General features: G+C 39.4%; 1 protein-coding gene across 1 annotated transcript; it reads right to left on the bottom strand.

The window, feature by feature from the left end:
• Positions 1-3,010: 3,010 nt before the first annotated feature.
• LOC141651854 (uncharacterized) lies at positions 3,011-4,449 on the bottom strand. The gene is made up of 2 exons (XM_074459548.1): positions 4,321-4,449; positions 3,011-4,108 (listed from the first exon to the last, which is right to left on the bottom strand). The coding sequence occupies exons 1-2, from the start codon at positions 4,447-4,449 to the stop codon at positions 3,011-3,013; spliced, it is 1,227 nt and encodes a 408-aa protein (XP_074315649.1).
• Between the last annotated feature and the right edge of the window lie 16,747 nt (positions 4,450-21,196).

The raw sequence follows: 21,196 nt of genomic DNA, 5'->3' as shown, positions 1-21,196 counted from the left end.
TTTTTGAGAGAAAAGGTAGGTCTTTTATTAATCAAAAGCCGATATGAAATCGGCAGCTACAATATCCTCAATAACTTCGGGACACGAATCTATCCATACACGAGTCGAAAACTCAATTGGGGCCAAGTGTGCCATACTATGCGCAGCTTTGTTGCCCGTCCTCTTCACGAAAAGATAGCTGATATTATCAAAATCCTTGCCTAGCTCAGCAATTTCCCGTACCACATTGCCGAAGGAGCACTTAGGGATTTTCTTTGAACGGAGAGTGTGCACAAGAGTTAGCGAGTCCGACTCCAAAATTGTTGAAGTGATACCCATGCTTCTCGCCATTTTTAGCCCCAAAACCGCAGCTTTTGCTTCCACAATATCAACCCCCCATTCCTGCCTCGTTTGTTGAACTGCTGCTTATCCCACATGCCCCTCATGGTCACGAATTACCACCCCAAAGCCACACCCTAGCCCCTCAAAGATAGCAGCGTCCACATTAACTTTCCAGATCCCAGCCGGCGGAAATTTCCAGTTCGTCGGGTGCTCGTCTACAACTCTCAGGCGTTTCCCTCCCCTATCACTCGTGATATCAAGGAAATGAGCATGGTATTTCAGAGCGTGATCGACCACCATTTTAGCGTTCTTGCACTGTTTCCCGTGGAAAGCGTCCTTCCGATCATTCCAAATTGCCCAAATAACCATGGCTTGCCGACTGAACTCTTCCAAATTACCCTTCTCCACAGCAACCCTTAACCACTCCTCCATATTTCTAACATGGCCCCACTCTTCATCAACATCCACTCCCATCTCATTCCACACCATCTGAGCATAAGGGCACCGAACCAGAGCATGGAGGTCGGTTTCAACCGTGGCATTACATCGACAACACGTAGGATCAATGGAGGTGACACGTCTTTGTAGGTTCCCGTCACTTGGAATAGCTCCCCTACTCACCCGCTACATGAAAGTCTTCACTTTCGGGGGGGTTTCCAATCTCCACATTGCTCTCCAGACCAGGTCACTTGAGTTATTACTTGTCGAAGCGCGTTCATTATCCGAGCAGCCACGTATAAAGTTGTATCCCGATTTGACCGTGTATTCACCGTCCCTGGAGTAATGCCATATGAGCTCATCCTCCCCTAACCCCGGACAGACAGGTATTTTGAGGATTTCATTTGCCTCCGCCTCCAGCAAAGAGCCCCTTAATTTAGCCACATCCCACCCCTGCCCATCAAACCATTCCTCGACCAAAGCATCAGCTGCACCTGACTGTGGAGACCAAATGCGAAAAGAGGGCGCCTTACCTGTCCACTGGTCTTGCCAAAACCGAGTTCGTTTACCATCCCTGATAAGCCACCGGCATCCTTTTTGTAAAATCCACTGAGCCCCTTGGATGCTTCTCCACGCAAAGGACGGATGATGTCCCAAATTAGCTTCCAACGGACTTGAACTTGGAAAGTACCTCGCCTTCATAACACGACTAACCAAGTTGTCCGGTTGCTTTATCAATCTCCATAATTGCTTCGCTAACATGGCATCATTGAAAGCCTCAAGGTACCTAAATCCCAGACCGCCATCTCCCTTGCTCTTACACAATTTGTTCCATGCGACCCAATAGATATGTCGCTCGTTGTCTTTGTGTCCCCACCAAAATTTAGCCATCACACCGTCAAGGTCAGAGCATAGGGTATTAGGAAGCTTAAATAATCCCATATGATAGGTAGGAATCGCTTGGGCCACGACCTTTATGAGGATTTCCCTCCCTGCAAAGGATAAAAATTTTTCCTTCCACCCCTTCAATTTTTTCCAAATCCGCTCTCGAAGGTGCGAGAAAGTAGCCACCTTGCTCCGGCCAATAGTAGCTGGTAATCCCAGATATTTCCCCGGCATGGACACCATTTTTGCTTTCAAAACCCCTTCCACCTGTGCCCGTTGATCAGCTAAAGTGCTAGGACTAAAGAAAATTTTTGACTTCGACATATTAACTACCTGTCCCGATGCAGCCTCGTAACAAGAAATAGCTGATTGAATAGCTTCCGCGTTCTTCTTATTAGCTCGGGAAAAAATAATTGTATCGTCCGCAAAGAACAGGTGAGAAGTAACAGGGGCACCCCGGCAAATTCTCACGCCCTCTAAAGAGTTATTCCCCACACTCCGCGCAATTAAACTAGCAAACGCTTCCGCACACATGATGAATAGGTAGAGAGATAGAGGGTCTCCTTGGCGTAGACCCCAACCCGGTTCAATAGCCCTCGAGGGAGTACCATTAATAAGGACTTTAGATTGCACCGTACTCACGCATCGTATAATCATTTGGGTCCAGTTAACATCGAATCCCAGCCTCCTCATTACCTTTTCCAAAAAACACCATTCAACCCGGTCATATGCTTTGCTCATATCCAGTTTAAACGCCATACACCCGCTACCACCTTTATTATGGGACTTTAAAAAATGGAACACTTCAAAAGCCAGGAGCGCATTATCCGCAATTAGCCTTCCCGGGACGAAAGCACTTTGTTCCGGAGATATAATATGGTCCAAAAAACCTTTCATTCTATTAACTAGCACCTTAGCCCCGAGCTTATAGACCACATTACAAAGCGAGATAGGTCTAAAGTCACTCATATTCACAGCATTTGTGGTTTTGGGGATAAGAACAATATGGGTTGAATTTATCTGGTTCATATCTAGTCTTCCCTCTAGACAAGGAATAACCAATTTAATGACATCTCTTCCCACAATATGCCAATAAGTCTTATAAAAATTTGCATTCATACCATCGGGACTGGGAGCTTTGTGAGCATGTGCATTTGGTCGAGCGCAGCACGAACTTCCTCCCCTGTAAAAGGCCTTATGAGCTCTTCATTCATTTCGATTGTAACTCTTGGTTCCACACTTTGCAAAACATTCTCAAAATCAACCGGGTTAGTGGAGCTAAATAAATCCACAAAATAATTAATAGCCACACTTTCTATCTCCTCATATTTTGTTACATACACCCCTGCTTCATTTGCCAGCTTCGTTATTCGATTTGTCTCTTTCGTGTCGAGGCTTTCATGTGGAAAAATTTTGTGTTTCGATCCCCATCTTTCATAAAAGCAACTCTCGATCTTTGTCTCCAATAAATCTCTTCCAGTCCCAATAGTTTATCTATTTGCTCGCTCACCTCACGCCGCTCCGTCACAACACTTTCAGAAGGGCGACAAGAATCCAGAAAAGCAACACGCTTCTTTGCTTCACCAAGCTTTCGAGTAATATCTCCAAACTCCTTTTTGCTCCATTCATCTAAAGCCCTCGCACACGCTCCAATTTTTGCCACCACCTCCTCTTCATTTCCCTCTCCCACTCCCCCTCCCCAAGCCTCTTCAATTACTCCTTCACACTTGTCGGAGCTCACCCAACAGTCTTCAAAACGGTATTGTTTTTTCCTCTTCATCTTTCCTCTTGTAACCCTAGTCAGCTTCAGTGGACGGTGATCCGAACGGTCTCTCTCGAGATGACATAACGTTAACCCAGGGAATTTCTCAAGCCAATCCAAAGATGCAACACCTCTATCAAGCCTCTCAAAGATGTCGTTAGGCTCACTTCTTTTATTCCACCAAGTGAAGGTTTCCCCGGAATAGCTAATATCAACCAGACCACAGTCATCCAGGGTAAAACGGAATTTATCCATGTCACCCTGAGCTCTCGGCACTCCCCCCTTCTTCTCATGATCGTAAAGGATTTGGTTAAAGTCCCCTATGATCAACCACGGTAAGGTTGACAATCCCCGTAGGTCCCGCAACAGCTGCCACGAGAGGTCTTTTTCCTCATTGTCCGCCCACCCATAGAACCCCGTTAATCTCCATGTATCTTCGCTAAACAAACCCCTAACCTCCACATCGACATGATGGGCCGATGAAGAGATCAACCTAACCTCAGCTCCAGATCTCCAAATAATAGCAACACCAGCCTTCCTCCCAATAGAGTCCCCACTCACCCCTTTAAAATCACCCAGCCTCCCTACTACTCTTCTCATCTCCTCCCCACTAAGTTTTGTTTCCACCAGAACAGCCACATCCACCTCCTCCCTATTTAGCAACTTTCGTAGACTCGCAACTGCCGGGTCGTTGCCTAACCCCTGACAGTTGTAGCATAAAAGATTTATGGCGACCGGCGGGGTTGCTTTTTCGCAACCTCCGCCGATAACGAATAAGAGCTGGCATCACTAATAGAGTCCTCGTCACCTTCGCCACCCGTTAGTGTATTGTCCACATGCGCTCCCGTAGTAGCCCCCACCTCTCCACCTCCTTCCCATCCCCACTATGCTCCCGTTCCCTCTCCCATCAGCACATCAACAGGTTCATCATTCCCATGGTGCCTTTTCGGTGTCGATATATATCCCTCATCACCACCTTCATCATTTCTGCCCCTTTTCCCATTAGGTTTTCCTTTCTTAAAAACGCCCTCCCCTTTACTCATACTCCTCTTTCACCTTGTCCATGACTGAGCAGACGTGCTCCCTCCTACATCCTTCAAGGAACACGGGATTTTATCCGCATCCCCTCCCTGCTTAGCATTGCCACCCATAATATCCGCCCCATCACTAGCACCAAGTTCCTTAGCTGCCAGAGCCCGTTGTCCCTGTGTGACTATAGTATTATCCATTCGTACTCGCTCTTCATTTTTAGGGTTCTGTTTCCCCTTTGAAGCTAAGGATACCTGCTGCAGTTTTCTCACCATATCCGCTACTGCCTCATCGGCCTCAGCACGACTTATCTCATCAAACTCCTTCCTTAAAGATCTCCCGGCCTTGCCTTTTACGTGTTCATCTGGTTTCTGAGGTTTCCATGGTGATGCCCGTAGCCACGCACCATAATCATGCGTCCCTTCGTCATATGGGCCATCCTCGCAATCCTTCTCGCCATGGCCTAAGAGTCCACTCCCATAGCAAAACAGTGGGAGCCTCTCATATTTCACTGGGAACTCCACTGCTTTCCCTCCCTTCATACGAACCAAGGCTACCTTTTTCAGTTTGGAATTCACATTATGCACCACCCTTAACCTCACCGCACTGCTCGTCACATGAAGGCTGGTGTCGTCTCGCCCTACATAGACTCCTATCTGGTTCCCCAAATTCTTATGGTTATCCTCCTTATCTCTCCCTTCCAAAGGAAGGTCGTAAACCCTAACCCAAAAAGGCACATAACTCAATGGGACATCCCAAAGCTTACCGTTAGGGTTTGGGTCATTTAAACACCATACGAAGGAATCAAAGTGCCAAGGTTGCCCCTCAAGAACTTTAGGATTATCCTTTGCCTCCGTAAAATTAAATATGAACATTTTTGTATTACTGTCAAGGATGTTACCTGAGACCGGTTGCTTTGTGCTCCATAACTTGCTCATTGTGTCGATGACGGCTCTGGTATTGACTGTTTTTTATCCCCACAATCGACCAATTAGGGCATAGGTCGATGGTGTCTCCTCTTCCGCCCCACCCGTATCCCATTCAAAATCATTTTGGTTTTCCTCATTACTAGCCAAGGAAATCACTTGCTCCATCGTGGTAAAATACAAAAAGAAACAAAAAGAGAGAAAAAAACCCAGAGGAAGGGACGATGTTCCAGGAAGAGAGGACGAAAAATCGCTCACAAGACGCCCTAGGAAAACCTCGTGCTCTTTAATTTTTATATTATTCTTAAGGTTACGTTATAAGATAATAGTAATTCATATTGTTTCTTACTCGTTCAACTGTGTGAAAACTTAGAAGAATAATCAAGTGCTTTCTTAGTAACTTAAGATAGTCAAATAGAATATCTAGTGATATTCAAATTGAGTTATAACTAGAGTTAGTTATACGAGTTGGGTTGATAATTTTGTAATCCGGAGAAAGGTACTAAAATTATTAATCGAGAATAGTGGACGTAGGCTTTGACGTGTGAAGCTGAACCACTTCAAAATCGTTTTTCTTTGCAGTTTTCGTTTCTGTTCATTTCATTACGTTCACGATCACTTAGTTAAATATTTAAAGTTTAATCAATAAATTTTAAGTAATTAATTGCACTGACATAAAATAAAAAGTGGGCATAAGTTTTTAAATACTCAATTCACCCCCCCCCCCCCGAGTATTTCGACTGTGATAGACTCTTCAATTGGTATCAGAGTCTCGTGCTCTTGATTGCCTAAACCGCAAAGAGGCTAGATCCGTCTATCTTTTTATCTTTTTATTTTATTTTAATTCCGCTGCCTTACACGTGTGAAATGGATTCCAAGTATCTTAAGTGTCCTATCTTTGATGGGAAGAATTATGGACTTTGGAAAAACATGATAACACACTACGTAAAAGGACATGATTGGAAGTGCTGGACGATTATTAAGAATGGACCACACAAAACTTTGGTCGCATCTTCGGAAGGCACTACCTATGAGAAAAAGGAAGAAGACTATATTGAGGCTGATTAAAAGAAGGCTGAGAGAAACTCGAAAGCAATAAGCCTGTTACAAAACGGCATGACATCGACCGAATTCGATCGTATTTCTTCTTGTACTTTGGCCAAGGAAATATGGGATGGTCTTGAGTTGGTTATGAAGGAACGTCAGCTGTTAGGAAATATCGTATTGACTTGCTGATTTAAAAATATGAACTGTTTAAAATGGAAAAGAATGAATCACTCGATAGCATGTCAGCACGATTTTCTACCATCGTCAATGAGCTTAAAAATCTTGGCAAAACTTTTAACTCCGAGGATATTGCTAGAAAAGTACTTAGTAGTTTAACCAAGAAATGGCGTCCCAAGGTCACGGTTATGGAAGAAGTCAGAGATCTCACTCCTCTACCTTATGCAGAACTTATTGGTGCTCTCATGGCTCATGAACTCGTCTTGGAAGACGATGAGGCCGAGGCCAGTAACAGTAACAGCATGGCTCTACAAGCTTCTGCTAAGGAAGAATAAGATGTTGAAATAGAGGACGAAATGGTTTTATTTTCTAAGCGATTTAATAAACGCATCTTCAGAAATAAGCAAGCAAAATCGTTTAACAACAACAAGTCCTATAATAAGAAAACTTTTACGTCTAAGAATACGTTTGCTAACAGAGGATGCTTCAAGTGTGGAGAATCTAGTCATATGATTAAGGATTGTCCCACGTGGGAGAAAATTAAAGACAAAGCAAAACGTGGGAAGACCAAGAGGGAATTCAAGCAAGTAATGATGGCATCATGCTGGGGAGATCTCGACACTGAGGACGACGAAGCATCAGAAGAAGAAGAAGAAGAAGTTGCTAACCTATGTCTAAGCAACGTCAGTCTTAACCTCTTTTCAGACAATGATAGAGATAGCGTGGACTCCTACTGCTGCTTTCTATGAAATTCCAAGTCAGAAAAAGAAGAAGAGGTAAGCAATCTTGAACTTAAGAAAAGTGTTAAGAAATTGCCTAAGAATGCTTTAATTGAATACTTTGAGCAATCTCTTGATAAGTGTCACGAACAAGAGATGGAATTGAAAGACTTGAAAGAACAAATTCTCGATATTGCTGAAGAGTATCATCTCCTTAAAGCAAAGGCCAAAAAGCTTAAATCTAAAGTTACAGCTAATATGGCTACAACTTCGGATATGACAAATGCTGAGAAGAAGGCTCTTGAGTCTAAAGTTATAGCTAATGAAGCTATAACCTCAGATATGAAACTCAACATTAAGCATCTTCAAGCCAAAGTTACAGCTAGTGAAGCAATAACCTTGGAATTAAGGAAAGTCAAAGAGCTGCTTCAGTCAAAGGCAACGGCTAGAGAAGCCGTGATATCAGACCAAAAGAAGAAGATAGAATCTCTAACTCAACAATTAAAGGAATCTAAAACCGTTCTATCAAATACTAAAAGAACGCATACCGAGACGGTACAAGTTCTTAATGACAGATTCCAAAACTTTCGTGACAATTATGAAGAGACTCATCCTCCCAAGGTCATAGAGTCAGACCATTACAAATGCACCAAAGAGATACAGTCCTTAAAAGAATTACTCTTGCATGCTAAAAAGGTTCACGAAAAATGGGAAGGTAGCACACGTGTCCTAAATTTCTTAACTGAACAATCAGACAATAATATGAAAATGGGATTAGGGCACGAGTGCTATGGTCATAGAGATCACTCTAAATACAAATCAACCCCTTCCGAACGAGATTTCAGAAGAAGAAAATATTCAAATCTACCAGAATACTTGATTTGTAATTACTGTGGTCATATTGGTCATATGCAAGAAAACTGTGTAAAACATGCTCAGGATTTAAGAAAAGGAATCTACTTTGTTAAAGCTTCTGACACTGTTTTCGAGGATAATGATTGTACCCCATCTGAACCAAGTACAAATTGAGAACGCAACAATGATCATCGTTGGTTCTATGATATGAGCTTTGATTTTAAGAAGGCTACCAAATCAGAACAAACACCTAAACCTAAAGAGCCCTTCAAAACCAAAGCTCCCCCAAAACAACCTAAAAGACAACGACATGAGGAACTCAGAACTCAAACCAAGACGGTTCCCAGACAAACCCATTCGCCTCCAAAACGTAAAGTTATTAAAAAGGTTTGGGTCAGAAGAGATTTAGTTTTTAGAGTGACTAACGTCAAAGGACCCAACTTAGCTTGGGTACCTAAAACCTGCCTCTAATTATTTTGCAGGTTGTAGTGAAAGAAAATAAATTATGGTACCTTGATAGTGGATGCTCAAGGCACATAACTGGAGATGTAAATTTATTTCTTTCACTTGAGCCCTTCGATGGAGGTAAGGTCACATTTGGCGATAACAAGAAAGGTAAGATTATCGGTGTTGGTAATGTTGGAATATCTTCTTCTCATGCTATTAGTGATATTTATCTTGTTAGTGGTCTCAAGCATAACTTACGGAGTATCTCTCAATTATGCGACAAAGGAAATAAAGTTGTCTTTCATTCAGATTCTTGTCGAATACTAATTGAAGGAACAAGTAGTGTTGTGCTTGAGGGACATCGTAGAAGGAATGTCTATATGATTGATCTAAATAATATTCCTACTAATTTGTTCACATGCATGAAAGTAACAACGGATGATCCATGTCTTTGGCACAAAAGGTTTGCTCACATAAATTCAACAACGTTGAATAAACTAAAGAGATGGGATTTGGTTAAAGGACTTCCCTCAATCAAATTCGATCAAGAGACTTTATGTGACTCGTGTGCTCGATACAAACATGTGAGATCATCGTTCAAACCCAAGAGAATGGTAAGTACCAATGAACCACTAGAACTCGTGCATATGGATCTATGTGGCCCTATGAAGGTAAGAAGTAGAGGTGGATCCAGGTATGTTTTCGTTATAGTTGATGATTACTCTAGATATGTTTAGCCAATCTTTCTCATCTCAAAAGATGAAACTTTCGAAGAGTTTGCAATTCTAATGAAGCTTGCCCAAAACAAATATAAATCCAAATTAGTATCTATTCGTACAGATCATGGCACTGAATTTGATAACCATGCTTTTATAGAATACTGTAGGGAGAATGGTGTTGGGCATAACTTCTCGGCATCACGAACCCCATAACAAAACGGTGTTGTTGAGCGTATGAATAGAACATTGGTTGGCACGCACAATGTTGTTATGTAGAGGCCTATCTCGCAATTTTTGGGCTGAAGCTGTTAGCACTGCATGCTATGTTCATAATCGAGCTTTGATTAGACCCATTCTCAAGAAGACTCCTTATGAGCTTCTTAGGGGATGTAAACCTAACATATCACATCTACGTTGCTTCGGGAGTAAATGTTTTGTCCATAATAAAGGCAAAAATAGATTAAGCAAATTCGATCCCAAAAGTGACGAAGTGGTGTTTGTCGGTTATTCTAATCATAGTAAAGCATATAAGGTTTTCAATAAGAGAACCTTATGCATCGAAGAAAGTGTTCATGTTGTTTTTGATGTGAATAATATGTTTGACAAAGCTGAACAGGATGAGGAAGAAGATTTGAACGAACCTGACTTCCGACTATCCAGGGATGATCTTCCAGAATTGGATGAGGAAGATAAAGAAATTGAGGGCACAAATGATGAACAAGGAAGCCCTTCAAACGATAAAGGAAAGAGAACTGAGAGTTTAGTTGATGATACTAAAACATCTTCTCAATCTAAGCAATTGGAGAATAAAGTTATAGCTGATGATGTTATAACATCAACTCCAAGTAAACGAACTAGGTTCAATGTTATACCTGATTCTGTTATAACCCCAGGATTGGATTAAGGGGGAACAAGGCTTGAACCCCAATCATTCGAAGAAGGTGAGACTAGTTCAGATGAAGATGTGCCTCCTGTTTCTAAGAAATGGAGATATAAGGACTCTTATCCAATAGAGACCATCCTAGGAAGTATGAATGAAGGTGTTCGAACTCGTAGAAGACTTAACAACTTTTGCTCGTTCCACTCCTTTCTCTCAGCCATTGAGCCAACAAATATCAAAGAAGCACTTGCAGAACCAGATTGGATCGTTGCTATGCAAGAAGAGCTTCAACAGTTCGAACGGAACAAAGTTTGGCATTTGGTTCCTAGACCTAAAAACCGAACTGTTATTGGTACAAGATGGGTTTTTAGAAACAAGCTGGATGATACAGGAGTTATTGTACGAAATAAAGCCAGATTGGTTGTACAAGGGTACAATCAACAAGAACGAATTGACTATGATGAGACCTTCACTCCTGTAGCCAGACTTGAGGCTATTATATTATTAATAGCATTTGCTGCTCATAAAGGAATTAAACTTTATCAAATGGACGTTAAGTCAGCATTTCTTAACGGTTATTTGAATGAGGAGGTTTTTGTTGAGCAACCTCCAGGATTTCTCGATAGCAAGTTTCAAAACCATGTTTTCAAATTGGATAAAGCCTTGTATGGTTTGAAACAAGCTCTGAGGTCATGGTACGACAGATTGTCAAAATATCTACTTGAAAGTTGGTTTAAAAGAGGATCTGTCGACAAAACCTTATTTCTGAAAACTGAGGATTCCGTTTTATTAGTTGTACAAATTTACGTTGACGATATTATTTTTGGTTTAACTAATGAACGTCTATGTAAGTATTTTTCAGAATTAATGACCTCAAAATTCGAGATGAGCATGATGGGAGAACTCAAGTTCTTCCTTAGACTCCAAATTCAACAAACTGCTGAAGGAATTATGATACACCAACAAAAATAAATCAAGGAGCTAATCAAGAAATTCGGTATGGAAAATTCGAATTCTAAGCCAACTCCTATGGGTACAGATAAGAAGTTGACTTTGGATGAAAACGGTAAATCTATCGATGAGACGACTTATCGAGGTATGATTGACTCACTTCTTTATTTAACTGAAAGTCGTCCTGATATTATGTTTAGTGTATGCGTATGTGCTCGATTTAAATCGTGCCCTAAAGAATCGCATATGATTCCAGTTAAGAGAATCTTGAAGTATTTAATTGGTACATCTAAATTATATCTATGGTATCCTATTGAGTGTAATTTCGATCTCATAGGGTACTCAGATGCAGATTATGCAGGTTGTTCACTTGACAGAAAAAGTACTTCCGGCATAGCTACGTTTGTTGGACCATGTATTATTACATGGGGCTCAAAGAAGCAAAATTCCATTTCATTATCTACAGCTGAAGCCGAATACATTGCCGCTGGGCTGGTATGTTCTCAACTTTTATGGCTTAAGCAACAATTATGTGATTACGGTGTTAATGTTGGATGTATACCTATTTTATGTAATAACACGAGTGCTATAATTATATCTAAGAACCCTGCGCAGCACTCACGAACTAAGCATATAGACATTAGACACCATTTTCTACGTGACCATGTAGATAAGGGCGACATAAGACTGGAATTTTGTAGTACAGAAAAACAATGGGCTGATATTTTTACCAAAGCATTGGCTAGAGAACGTTTTGAGATTTTACGATTGGAAATTGGTTTATTTGGTGGCAACTAAACTTGTCACAAATATTTTATTCTCCGTATGACTGACTAGATTTGACGAGATTGTATGACTGTGTCCGTATTTTTCGTTGTAAGTTTATTTGTTTTAAATGTTATATTATATTACAAGAATATTCCGTCTACTAGTCATGTATATCTTATGCTCTATTACGAACCATAAAGTCGGTAACAAATTTTATTTGTTATATCTCCTTACCGAAAATTCCTCTATAATTCTATCATTTGTCAAATTTTATCTTACCATATCTCCTAAACTTTCTATAATATTTGGTAAGTAAATATCTCCTAAACTTTCTATAAAATTTGTTAAGTAAATAAATGAAAGAAAAAAATCCGATAAAATCCACTTGCCTAATCCTACACGCCACCCTACTCCCTTTCCTAATCCCATATAAACTCAACTTACCATAATTTACTTTGATCAAACCCATAAATACCCCACCTCCATCTGTCACCATCACCTCACAACTCTAAAAAAATTTACCTCTCTCAATACTTTTCCACTCTCAACCTCCAAAAATTAATCATCATCATGACACCTCCTTCAACTCGCCTCCACTCTCCCTCAACTCGGTCCACAACTCGGATCGGGTCATCTAACCCACCATGCAATAAATCCTTTACTCCTACCAAAACTCCCTCACCTCAACCAAACCATAAGCCTACCAATCCCGATCATAACCGGGTTGATCCTAACCTAGAGAGGAAACGACGAAATCTTAACAAGGGTAAGAAGAAGGTTGTTGGTTTTGAGGGTTCGGTTGAAGAAACTGAGATAGTGGTCAATCAAGCTGGTCCTCAAGAGCTATTTTTCATTATTACATGCCGAATGCAACATTGACGGGTCTTGATAAGGTTCGACTTACCGCCGATGAAAGCACTCGGGTAAACCGTGTTATGAGATACATTATTCATGGAGGACGGTCCTATTCCGAAAAGTGGTATAGAAAAATTGAAGCTTTACAATTTTTCAAAGATTTCTTAACCTATCAAGAGTGGAAAAAGGTTAGCTCTTTCATCGGTCCCGTATATCCGATTGAGGTAATCCAATTTTATTCTTCGGTTTCTATGAGGAATAACATGTTGCATGCAATGGTCAATGAGTCTGAAGTTACCATCTCCCTTGACGATTTTTGTACTCTGTTTTTGGTCCCTGATGATGGGATCGAAATCAACCCGAGTGCGGAATGGGGAGATGTGATGGAGGAAGAGAAGCTCAAAATTAAAAGGTCTTTTGATGATGGTGCTACGGGGTCGAGTAATATGTTAGCAGGGCCGTTTACTCCTAAGTTGAAAATTTTCCTAAATTTTCTTTGGAATACGGTTGTCCCGAGGAGAGGTGGTCGTGATAAGTTGTCAAGTTATGAAATGGTTTTGGTCTCAAAGTGGCTCGAAGGAACCAAGGTTAGTCTACCTTGTTTTGTTTTTCATCGGATTATCCAAACTAGTATTTCCGTCACCGAGGAAAAATTGTACACCACTTTGGATTTACCTTTTGGAATGTGGATTTCTCGGTTGTTCCCACATAAAGAGGTTGTCGATCCTCCTAGCTATGGCGTCATGGTCAAGGATGAGATGTCGGTTGTGGAACAAAAGTTGGACTCGTTTATGGCGAGTATTTGTGATAAATTAGATGCTCAAAACAGGTTGATTGCGGAGTTGGTCTCGGGTTTGGGTAAAGAAAAGAATGGGGCTTTGATTTCGAATGGTTCGGGTAATACTGAGGTCCTATCTTATTTGCATGGGTTGGAAGTGTTGGAAAATGTGTCCTCAACAATAGTGCGATCACATGATTTAATATCATAATTAAATCTCATATTAAGAATATGTGAGGGAGGATTTATTATATAATCAACTGATCGTCATTAATCGGTAATGATTGGCTGACTAGAGTTTGACATTACTGTCGTGTGACGGTGGTGGTCAGTTGATCCCTTAAGGTCACACCTAAAGGACAATTCCCTTAATGGATAAATTGATTAATTGTATGACGATACAAGGTAATCAATTCCTTAAAATTGAACAATTTACTTGTGATAGAGAATATTCGTATCTTATTGTAATGGGATTAAATAAGATTTATTTTGGAAATAAAAATGCTTTATTACTAAAATTACTTATTGTTTGAGAAACAATAGAGATAAGAATGAATGGTTAATTATAATTACAAGATGTTATGAATTATAATTTTATGACCCATTTTCTTTATATGATCAAGTATCATTATTCAATTTGTTATATGTAATTTAATTAATTTGTAAAATGATATTTATGTGATAAATATACATTAAATTAATTAATAACATGTAAAATACTACATGTGACATGTTGTGTGACAAATCACAAATTGATAAAATAAAATGGTAGTCCATTTTATGGACATGCACCGAATGGAGGAAGAAGTGTGGTGTGAGGATGAATTATTTTATGGGAAATAATAATAGGCTTTGCTTTTGTAGCCTTACACCTATCCTACTTTGTCTTACACACCTACACATTGTGAAGACAAAAAGAGAAAGGCAAAGATGCCTTCCTTGGCCCCTTCCCACCGGTTGCATGCATCATATATGAGAACATTTTGTTCTCATTTTGGTGGTTAATTCATTCATGCTCTTCTACATGTAAACCTTCACATATTCTCTTTATCTCTCTAAATTAAGATTTTGAGATTCACAAGCATTTGTTCATCCATTCTAATATCACAATAACATTACTAGTGTAGTAATAGATATAATATTAGAATCATTTTAAGGGCACTAGTATAATAATCTAGTTAATTAGTATACTAGTTTAAGGGTAAGTCTTGGGTGCAATCTAAGGAGGATTTCTATACTTGGGATCTTGGAGGATCATCCATCATATTAAGCTCAAGAACAAGTGAACAAAGGTGACCTTACTTGTGCCCAATATTTCGAACCAACCTACAATGTAAGAGACATTGTTTTTCTTATAAATCTTTCATTTTGTTATGCATGCACTAGATCTCAAAAACAAATAATTAAGAAGTAAATAAACCTAACAAGTGGTATCAGAGCATAAGGATGTTGCATGCATAATCGGTTATTATTTTTCCGAGTTAAAAAGTTAACATATAAAACTAAAAATTTGTGATTTATAAGTATAAGCCACGAAATCATCATTCATGCTATATATTCTGGTCGTCAAATGTTTTTAGGTCATTTTTATGATTTATGAAAATTTATTGCTCATTTTTATGATTTTTGGTCATTTTATTGCATTTTTATGACTAAAATGGGAATTAAAATGCTAAAAATAGTTAAACTAAGTCTCTGATCTTGAAAATTTTATATGACCTCACATGCATATTTTACAAGTTGTGTGTAAAATCTCGTATTAATTGAATTAATATTGCATGATTTATGATTTTTATGAGATAAAAATGGATTAAATAGGTAAAATGGTTAAAAATAGTTAAATTTCGAATTGGGCTATGAAAATTTAATATGTTGTCACATGCATAATTTACAGAGTGTATGTAAATTTCGAGATTTAATGATCTTTTTTAGCATGATTTATGAATTTTTAGAGTAAAAATGGAATAAATAGTGAATATTTTGGCATAAATAGCTAAAACGATTTGAATGGCATGAGAAAATTATTTAAGGTTGCATAAATATCCCACTAATCAGATATAAAGTTTTAAAGTTGATTGGATTAATTATTGGATACTTTAGATGTTTTATGAGATAAAACCGATAAAATGCAACTATATTTTCTCAAAATTAATTCAAAAATTTTAACCATATTTTTTGACATTATGAGTGTCATGGAATTATTCCATAATGTTCAAAAATTTAAAATTCAAATTTTGAAATTTTTATAATTTAATTTGGATTTATTTCATAAATATTATGTTTTTAAGGTAAAAAATGAGCATAAAATTAAATCAAGTTGAATTATTGTCAAAAATTGAGTGATGACTAATTTTTGAGTCCTAATAAGTGTTAGGATAATTAACTTGAGCTTAGATGTGATTTAAGTGTTAATTAGTGATTATAAAAGGTTATTATCACGCATTTCTATAAAACCGGGTTATATATACGACATAAGTTAAATAGGGCGATTTGGCAAATAATTTGGCATGATAGGTACATATTATAATGCTGAATATTTCAATTGTTGAATATCTTTTATTTATGTAATTTTGAATTATGTAATTTTATCTTAGTATGGCTTTAGTTTTAATTGATATTACCCGTAATGAAAGGGAATATTGATTCGGTTGTAATTTAATGTGATCTCGTATCACTTTTATTTTTATTAGTTTTTCCATTTTACAAATGTATAATAGGAATAGCTTTGTATTTTTATTATTATTTGTAATTATGGAGTATCTTCAAGACGGTGCCATTCGGAAAGGTGATCCGACGAAGACCGTGTTCTTGGAAGGCGTGCCAATTGAAGATTCAAGGGACCAAAGGAGTTGGTTTCCGAATATGTAATAGATTATTAGATTTTCGTTTTAGGAAGGTCATACTAGGAATTTATTTTATTTATTGCTTTGCATTTCTTTTAATATGTTACATGCATTGCCAAATCGCCATAAACAACAACATGCATTTCAAATTGAGTCATCGACCGTGTCAATTATAATTATCGTAGTTCACCGCTTTAGTTCAATTTAAACGTGATAGATAATAAATTGACAAGACCTCTCATATATAATAATTGAGAAATAGCCTTACCAAATAGTAGAAACCATGAATCCCAATTTCATAAGGGAGTTAAGTCGGCTTTACCGTAATACAAACCTTGTTACGTTGGGTAAGTGGGTAATAAAATGTTATTACATCGAAATTTGGATTGAGCTCAACGGAAGTATTCGTGACCGTAGTCGCATGTGTTCCGGGCTAGAGATGAGAATTAGAGTAATTTTTATCAACCGAGAGTTCTAAAAGTAGAATCGATTAAGAGGTTAATCCACCGAGTTATATGAATAAGGGATGACTCGGCTTACCGTACCCGTATTAATATAAATTTGGATCTCGGAATCATTTATGTTAGTTGGGTGGAGGTCACTACATAGATGCTAAAATACTTGTATTAAAATATACGAGTACTATAAAACGATAGATGTTAATTAATTCCTTCATTTCCTATTTTGTAGTCAAAATTGTTTTAGCAATGGCAATGGCAACTCCAATCACATCCGCATCCACTAGTTCGACCACGCTTACCAATGTGTCATGGCTCCGATCCTTCATGGATCGATGTAAGTTAGAAAAGAATGGGTCTAATTTCACCGATTGGGACGCGCAACTTCGCTTGGCCGCAGAGGGTGACGACAAGCTTCGTTACCTTACCGAGGCATCTCCCACCGAACCTAATGCTAGGTCCACCGCCGCCGCTAGGTTAGCCTATGAGGTTTAGCAAAAGGAGTCGGCCGCGATAAAAAATGTGCTGATCTTTGCCATGGAGGCCGAACTCCAACGAAGTGCTATAAAGATTAGCACCGCTCATGAGATCTCCATGAAGCTTGTGAACATGTTTTCATGAGCTCCTAGGGTCATACAATATGAAGCGGCTTCCGCATTCTTTGATCTTAACATCAAGGAAGGCCAAAAAGTGAGCCCTCATGTGCTCAAGTTGATGGAGCATGTTAAGACCTTGAAAATGCATAAGGTGGAGATTCCCGATGGACTCGTGATTGATCGCATCCTTCATTCCCTCAACAAAATCAAAGCATATGTTCAAGGATTCGAAGGAAACTTACTTGGTTCAGAAAGCTCAGCGGTGGATTTGGTTCTTTTTCTTGATTCCCTAAATTGGGGGAGGTTCTAGCAATCTAGTAAACAAACAGCCCCGCTTCGCCCCAAAACATGCGCCTATAACTTACTTTTGACCTTCCTTGCTATTGAACACCTATGGGAGCAGGGCTTGAGATTCAATCGTCTCGGGCCAGCCCCGGGAAAGAAGGCTTGGATTCGATTTAAATCTTTATCTTTACGCAAGACGCTTACCTAGCCAACGCTTAGATCCGGCTCTACCCAAACTTTTCTGTCTCTGTATGAATATGTACTTGAGTGAGAACAACACGAAGTAAAAAGTCATTAGTAACCGAAATCACCGGCTTTTTTTAACTTGTCCAATATTACCTAAATCTCATCGTTAAGGTACCTCTATAATGGTGTGGGACCGGCAAAAAGCTTCAAAGAATCTCTTTCTGGTTGCTCAAACAAAACAAAAAAAAGTCTGTTGTTGGTGGTCTAGCCCTTCTTACCCAGTTTCTTTGTCTTGATTTGCGGAACATTTATCGAACGTGTGAACGGAGAGTGGGCAGAAGGGCACGATATGTCATCCCTCGGTTTTGGGGCTCATATCGGGCCAAGAGATACGCTGCGCTTAGGCCTTTAGGAGTTGTTAGTTCCGCAGCTCTGGAAGAGAATTCCATGAAATTTTTATTTAGAAAAGCCGGACTCCTTGCACGGCGAGCGAAGCGGGACTCGTGAGTGAGGTGTCTCATAAGAATAGCCTCGTGATCGGATTCAATCAAATTTTTGTTTTTCAAAAAAATCGACCCTTCTTCCTATTATTTAAGGGGTTGAGGCGAGAAATGACTTCAATCTAGGAAACAGCCGAAACTTCGAGAGGGTCGCCTTTGAAAACGTTCGCCGGTAACCGTCACAAAAATTTCACTTCGAATTTCGGACCTCAACATCCGAGGAATCGTCTTTCCCTCTTTCTACTGCCTTTGTTTGACACGCCCTTGTCTCGGCCCGGTAAGCGTCACTTGGCTCGTGCACAACCTCGCCCGGGATCGAGAAGGTCAGGAAGAAGTTCGCACAAGGAAAGAGCAATAGACCAGACCAACCTACAAAAATGAAACGGTCGGAAAAACAAGGGGGAAAGGCATCCCTCGGTTGTGAAGACGAAATCACCGGCTTTTTTTTAACTTTTGCCATTTCTTTATGTTATTTGTACCAGTAACCGGTTTATGGATGAGTGCCGCCGTGGAGGAAAAATAGGACTCTTCGGCGGAGCTGGAGTGGGTAAAACGCGTTAACTGCCTGCTCGCATTAGCATTACGCGTAGGATTTTACCGATCTAAATCAAGCAGGTTTTACATGAAGAATTCCGGGTGAATTTCAATATGCAAGATAAGAAGGTTTCCCTTGATGAGTTTCACAAAATGCTTGTGCAAGCCGAAAGGGATATGGGGCTAATTGTTAGCTCCACCAAAGATGTGCTCAATCTCAATCATAAGAGCAAGGGAACCTTTAAGAAGAGCGGGAAAAAGGGGAAGAAGCGAACTCCCAACAGGAATATAGCTAAAGCTTGTGAAGCTAGTACCTCCAAGCTCAAGTACAGTGCCTCCACCGGGGACTAGAAGCGGCAAACAATGACACGACACGAAAACACGACACGAACCCGACACGAAGTTAATGGGTTTGGGTTTAGCCTTAATGACCCATTTATGTAAGTGGGTCGACACGAACACGAAACGAGATTTAATTGGGTCGGATTTGGGTTGAGCTCTTTAAACACGAACCTGACATGAATGACCTATTTACTAAATTAATCCTAATTTTTCTTGATTTTCCATCGCATAAATATACTTACACTTTCCAAATATAGACAAAACACGAAAACACGACACGAACCCGACATGAAATTAACGGGTTAGGGTTGAGGCTTGATGACCCATTTATGTAAGTGGGTTGACACGAACACGACACGGAATTTAATTGGGTCGGGTTTGGGTTGAAGGGTTCGTGACCCGTTTACATGTGACACGAACACGAACTGGACACAACCCGATCTGTTTGCCATGTCAACCGAGGACATGTGCCACTATTGTTGTGGTGTGGGGCATTGGAAGAGAAACTGTTCCAAATACCTTGGCGACATCAAAGCTGGAAAGGTTATTCCAGTAGGTATAGAACTATACCTATCTTTTATGTTTCAATCTCAACCTTGGTATGATGATACAAGTTGTGATGATTACCCTTTTTATTATAAATAGGGCCTCCTAGCAAGGACAAAGGCAAGGAGAAGCAAGCCTAGAGGGTCATGTGGGAAGCTAGAGTAGCCAACCGTGGTGATGGATCATTGGAAGCTTGGTTTTAATTTGCTTTGTCTTTAATTTTATGATGTATTTGAAGTTTTTAGAACTATTTTGATTTCCTTGTGTGACTTGGAAATTGGTTTGTAATCCTTTAAACAATTGTTGTGCTTTGGATATTTGTGGTTTGGTTTTCAACCCAAATCACTTATTTTATTACTTGTTCTAAAATCATCATCATTAATTACTTGCGTAGAGAAACATTAGATAGACAACTCAAATTGATCAAATAGACGATTATGATGATTGGATCATTATATGTCCATAAGCTATGAATTTGATTCTCCTTATGTCATTATTACTAAAAGTAACAACTTACTTATGTAAGATCAATTATAAAGTTGTGATGAGCTATTGAACTCATTAAATAGGGAATTTACGATACTATACGGACACATTATTCTAAACGGCTGGTCAACCATGAGATACCTAGAATATATTCTATTAAACAGTTGACATGGATAAGACTCGTATATTACATGAATCAAACTACCATGTTAGGGATGGCCTTTTGAAAGCTAATACATAGTCTAGATAAACTTCTGAAAATCCACCATATATATGTTTGTAACTCACAAAGCTATCTCTCAAGAAGATAGATGTATTTCTGAGAGATAGAGTGGGAGTAGATTGGATCGTTACAAACATGTCTTATAGTATTACTTTGTGAAAGTAATAGAACTATAAAGTGGGTGTGTAGTTGAATTATAATCTATAAAGATAGAATGGGAGCATAGTTCAGTGGGAGTTTATCACACATGCCTTATTGGTTAAAATATTACTTTGTGAAAGTGATAGTATCATGACCTTGTTACATACGAGCCATAGCATTACAATTCGAAAATGGTTACTCATGAGTAGATTTACTTTAAAGTGAGGTGTAACACCCCAAGTTATTGAGAGTAAGGTTGTCCCACATCGGGGAATTGAGGAGGTTGTGATATGTTTATAAGGGATTCCACCCACCACTTAGTAACAAGGCCTTGTGCTTTTGGGCTTAAGTGAGGACAAATAACGGGCCCAAAGGTGCACATCCCATCTTATTAGGGTTGTGTTACGACGTGGCGGGTCGGGTTGTTATAAATGGTATCAGAGCGACCCTGCGACCGTGTGGTGAGCTCGTGGTCGGGAGTACCCGGGTCACACACCTA

The sequence above is a fragment of the Silene latifolia genome, chromosome 4 (assembly GCF_048544455.1).
Source record: "Silene latifolia isolate original U9 population chromosome 4, ASM4854445v1, whole genome shotgun sequence".
Lineage (NCBI taxonomy): Eukaryota > Viridiplantae > Streptophyta > Magnoliopsida > Caryophyllales > Caryophyllaceae > Silene > Silene latifolia.
This window is presented reverse-complemented; position numbering and strand designations above follow the sequence as displayed.

Excerpts from the sequence above, each read along its gene's own strand:
- LOC141651854 (XM_074459548.1), bottom strand. The coding sequence starts at position 4,449 with ATGAGTAAAGGGGAGGGCGTTTTTAAGAAAGGAAAACCTAATGGGAAA. Across the intron at positions 4,109-4,320 it reads GGAATGATGAACCTGTTGAT|GGGTTAGGCAACGACCCGGC; the intron begins GTGCTGATGGGA and ends TACAACTGTCAG.